The following is a 5,490-nucleotide window of genomic DNA, read 5'->3' as shown; positions in this document are numbered from 1 at the left end:
GACTTTCATGTGTCTTCTAGTAAGTGAAGTAGCAGTACAAGTCATTGGAAGTACAAATTTTAAATTGAGCTGTAGAAGTATGTATTGCAGTTGAGCACGCTCCTCCTCAGTAGAAAGCTGGCTGCACATTTCTCTAAACTGGATCAGCTGAACTGCATCATCAATGATACACTACTGCCCCCATGTGGACACACACAAAATAACAACCAGATAATCCTTATCTCACCTTTTGCCAACTTCTTGTAGTAATCAAAAAATGTTATGACAACTTTGAATTTGTTATGCAAATATAAGCTTTATGCAGTAAGCTATCTGTGACTGAAAATTAATTGTTAAGCATTTGACTGTGGTCAGTATGACAGATGTGTCCCTGTAAAGATAAAATATACACACACTCTAAAATCTAACACTAGGTTTAACTTGCATAGTTTACTTTACTCACAGCTATGAATTTGTGGATCTTAATGATTGTGGTAAAGCATCAGTTACTTTCAGGGTGAAAAAAGCACATGGCTTGTCAACTTGAATGGGACAAGTACCTTCAACAGTGACAGTGACATTATTGCCAGGAGTCCAGTTTCATTTCCCAGTCTGTTCCTGTTCTCCATTTGCTACCTCCCTGTGTTATCTACAGCAGCCATTCATTCCCTGATCATCCCGGGACATCTATATCCTCCCTCTGTTCATTCAGTCTTTGCTAGATTACACCTGTACACCTGTTTTGTTTCTTCCAACATTTTTTGAGCCTCAAGTTGCCTTGGTTGAGTTGGTATTGAATAACCAATCAATATTATTTTATGGTTACACATGTTTGAACTTAAGATGAACAACATTTTTTCTACGTTTTTTTCAAAGACTAATAAATATTCAAATCCCTGTGTACCTGATTCTGTTCTAAATGGCATTATTGTAGAACAGAACCTGTTTTTCGTCTAACTTCAAGGCAAATGGAGGTGGTTTTATCAAGTAAGATGAAGTTACTCTTAAAGTAAAGGTTACTACATATTTCAGATTTGAGTAACTCAATGATTAGTTGGCAGCTTCACATGTGTTCTATGAATGAAAACTAAAGTACACTTAACTTCGCTGTGCCTAGTTAGATGAAAGAGGAATTTACTGTACACTACACTGAGGAATTACTTGTAAACTCAGTTTTAGATTCACAGACCAAGGCAATCAGTTTCCTAGATTTCTTCACGTAAGATCTATTTATTAGATTTTTACAGTGCATGGTCATATTTATACAGAGCAAAGTATAGTATAATTAAATCAGTAAGTAAGACAAAGGCATGTCTGGTGCAATATTCATAGAAGGATGTGCCCTTCACTGTGGCATGGCCCAGCCTAAAGCTTGCCTTCCACTCAAAGGGTCTCATGTTAAATAGACAGGATGTAATAATTCTGCACATAGTAATATTATGTTGATTATATTAGCTTTCTATAGGTGCTAGATGATGGCTGAATAATAAATATGCAAGAAACTGGGATGACATGTAGCCTAAAGGTATGCTGGTTTGGTGTTGACTTGCTAATGTCATTTAAAAACCTATACATATTCAGTATGTTTAATCTGTGTTATTATGTTATATTTAATTAATGGTTTATATAAATAGGCAAAAACTTTCCTAAACCCATTTCCACCTGACTTAAGTCCTGCAAAACCAGACCAATATTTTATTGGACTAAAAAACTGTCTGAAAAACAAATGTTGGTGGTAATTAATTTAAAAAAAAGTCTGTACCTCATTGAGTGTGTCCTTAATGCAAAGAGAAATGTTAAAGGCAGGTCTCTCTCCCTCCCTCTCTCCTGGACCACAGCCTTGTCCCCTGGGTCTGTGTTTTTCACTCTCCTTAATTAGCATGTGCGTCACTGCGAGAGGCAACTCCACACAGCTTCCCAGAAACAAAGGACCTTCTCCAAACCTAATTGACAGAGCGCCTTCAAAAACTAAACAATGTCATCAAAGAAAACTAACTGTGTCCATGTGTGTGAGCTGAGTCCAGGGGACAGCAGCAGAGGAGGACCCCCGTCCCCCTGATCACACCTGTCACAGCAGAGAAACATGCCTCATTTAACACATACGTACACTGAAACAAGAAACAACATAATCTATTCTGTGTTAGTGTTTAGAAATTAGTCATGGTAGGCCTGCTAGTTGCTTAACATATGCAGTAGTATATCTGCAGAACCCCAGTGTTGGTATGTACCACCATTCAATAATTATTAGATATGTTTTTATTGTTAAGCGTATTTTATTGTTGCAATACTACATTTTTCCATATTATGGGGCAAATTATAGTCCATAACAATAGGCCTAGTAACTATAATAAAATAGTAATAATTATAGTGGTACCTAAATGAATTGGGCTTAAATATGAGTTGGCCTCAAGATGTATGCAGATAGCTTTTTTCTGATTGTTTAAGAATGAAATAGGTCTGTGCAATCTTTATTGAATTATGAGGTTTTAGTTGTAAACCTTGTTTAGTTCTCCCTTCCAGACCTAACGTAGTTCTGGTTTAATAGGCTAGGCTTAAACCTTGAGTGAATAAAACAGAACAGGAATGTTGCTGCTAAATCTCCTCCTTATAACAACAAGGAAAGAGTGGAATTCTTAAAGCTTCCAGCAACATCTATATTCAAACACAGGCCTAAAACGTCACATCTGCTTTGAAACCTCAAATGATTCTTTGCCCCAGCCCAAAGCTTTGATCAGCAGTGAGATGAAGTCAGTAAGATGTGTTTCTTTGACTTGTCCACACTTGTTTTTCATTTCCCACATCCCCTGTGCCACCTGACCGCCACTGCTCTGTTTGAACACTTTTGATGTAAAATTTGGTTGGGATCAAAAGACTTTGGATAAATAATGACGACTTAAGTCAACTGATTTTGATCTGTTTGATGGGACATAAATATTTAAACATTGACAAAACATTTCTTGTGCAATGTTAGCCACCAAGCAGGAAATTTTGGTTATCACAAACCATTCATCATCATCATGCGTGATACAATGTAGGAGGCCACAATTAATTTAAATTAAAACAAGTTCACGTCAAGATCCTTTATTTCCACCACTAGAGTGCAGCATTTCCCTTAAGAATAAAAATAAAAATAAAAATAAATAATAATAAATCATCATTTTCTTTCAGAAAAGTGACAGCCTACTGCTATACATAGTTCATGAAGTCATATTTGTATCACATTTAATTGATTATTGTAATTTTATGCATGTATTTCTATAAAATATTGTATTAATATTTGACAGCAACGGAAGTGCTGACTTTTCTTCCGGTTGAAAAAGTATTTCCGTGCTTCACAACTTCACCGGACTTGATCGTTGTAGTAATTTGTTAATATTGTGTCAATGTTGTGAATGTTGAGTCCATTAGCAAAGCCTTTCCGATGGCACCCCTGCGGATCTTGTGCATTCACGGTTACCGGCAGAACAGCGGCTCTTTCCGAGAGAAAACCGGAGCCCTGCGGAAACTGCTGAAGAAGAGCGTGGAGCTGGTGTTCATGGAGGCGCCGCTCAGCGTGCAGAGCCCGGCCACCGGCAACGGTCAGTGCAACGGAGGATACACCTGACTCCGCAAATAATGCCTTTTGATTATGTAATACTGTTCGTCTTCTTCGTCCTGGTAGTTTACAGGCATTTACATTTATCGGTAATGCCATTAGCCTGATTATTCAGTCTTACTTGAATGAAAATATGAATCCTGTAGACAATGTTCCATGCTTACCATCAGAAGAGAAATCATTTGTACTTTGTAAATCATTTGTAAAAAAAAAAAATAAAAAAAAAACACTGTAGGCTTTTTTATGAACTTCATTCATTTATTAGTCTGGTTTCCTTGTTCTCTGTCTATTTAAATCAAGTTTATTAATTGAGAGCTAGATTTGAAGACTCAGAATTTGGCGTGTAAAATCAAAACGATTCGACCTGATGCCTCTGAACCTTTGTTATTATTTCTTTTTTTGGTGTCCCCAAACAAAGAGATCAACCCAGGCCCTCTTGCAGAGAGCAATCCTCGGGGATGGTGGTTCTCTGATGTGGCGGCACGTAGCTTCAGTGCACAGCAGAAGTGTGAGGTGAGTTTGGGGCTGGACCAGAGCGTGACCGCTGTGAGGGATGCTGTAAAGACCCAAGGACCCTTTGATGGCATCCTGGGCTTCAGTCAGGGAGCAGCGTTTGTGGCCATGCTTTGCTCCCTCCAGGAACAAAACCTAGAGCCGGATTTTCACTTCAGATTCGCCATCCTGGTCGCTGGTTTCCGCAGTGCCTGTACGGAGCATGAGAGGTTTTACGAGAGCCCTCTTCAGATCCCATCCCTACATGTTGTTTGGGCAGGAGGACAGAGTCATCCCAGACCACATGAGTAAAGATCTCCTCCCCGTTTTCAAAGACCCTCAAATACTGACCCACCCCGGCGGACATTTTGTTCCAGCCGCATCTGCTCACAGGCAAACTTACCAGGACTTCCTCAAGAGATTTCAATGAAATTATCTATGAGACAAATGTTATTTCCTGTGACAAAAATATCATCAGATGTTGCACTCATTAACAAGGTCTAATGGGAAGCTGTTTGCTCTTGTTTTCGTGTACTGTAGATTCAGGTCTCATGTCAAAAATCAGGTAACTGCATTCTTATTCTCAGGATTGCATCACTGACTAAATAAATTATTTGACAAAAATGTATTCATTTATCCATTACTAGCATGCATGACTAGGTATATGGTTAGGAAACCATTCTCACCAAGTATCCAAGTTATCAAATATAATATTTTGACAATAAGTATATTTCTTTAGTTTTTTCCCATTACATATTATAGAATTGTTTTACTAAATTGTTTTAATAAAGTAAGAAAGATAATCATGTTTGGTTAGTATCTAGGCCTGTTTGGGTCATTTTTAAATTGCAATATTTGCTACAGGAAGTATTGCAATAAACAATAATACTGAAACTACTTTATGTCACTGACAGAATAATCCAAAAGCAGGATAACTGCAGTAAACCCTTTTCTAAAGAATCATATTAAAATACACAAACTGCAACATCGCAAACGCAAAAACTTAAGTTGTTGCTTAATTTTCACAGTGTGTTTTAGAATAATTTGACTGAACGTTAAAATTCTACAAAAGTGTATTACTAGTGCAAATAAAAGGTATACACAGTAAATACTGAGCTCAAAAATTGTTCCATCAGTGATAAGCTGATTTTATTTATTTATTTTATTTATTGTGACAGGCCAACTGTGTTTTCCTTTTAGAATTAACAATAGGCCTGTCACATGGCCATACCAACTTGTCAAAACCTGATCTCGTCCGATCTCAGAACCTCATCAAGGCCGGGCCTGGTTAGTACTTGGATTGGAGACCACTGGAAAAATCAGGTGCCACAGTGGGTTGCCAGTCACAAAAACTGTTGTGTCCTTAGGCAAGGCACTTCACCCACATTGCCTAGTATGAAAGTGGTGTGTGAGTGATGGTGGTG

At 37.9% G+C, this 5,490-nt stretch overlaps 1 protein-coding gene across 1 annotated transcript; it reads left to right on the top strand.

Moving 5' to 3' along the window:
- Positions 1-3,285: 3,285 nt before the first annotated feature.
- On the top strand, positions 3,286-4,694 carry ovca2 (OVCA2 serine hydrolase domain containing). The gene is given in 3 exon segments (XM_020923148.2): positions 3,286-3,557; positions 3,993-4,339; positions 4,341-4,694. Coding segments are annotated over 3 exon segments (660 nt in total). The 5' UTR covers positions 3,286-3,400; the 3' UTR covers positions 4,497-4,694.
- The last annotated feature ends 796 nt before the right edge of the window (positions 4,695-5,490 follow it).

This window comes from Boleophthalmus pectinirostris, unplaced genomic scaffold, assembly GCF_026225935.1.
Source record: "Boleophthalmus pectinirostris isolate CB_2022bp ecotype Guang Dong unplaced genomic scaffold, ASM2622593v1 HiC_scaffold_12, whole genome shotgun sequence".
Taxonomy (NCBI): Eukaryota; Metazoa; Chordata; class Actinopteri; order Gobiiformes; family Gobiidae; genus Boleophthalmus; species Boleophthalmus pectinirostris.
This window is presented reverse-complemented; position numbering and strand designations above follow the sequence as displayed.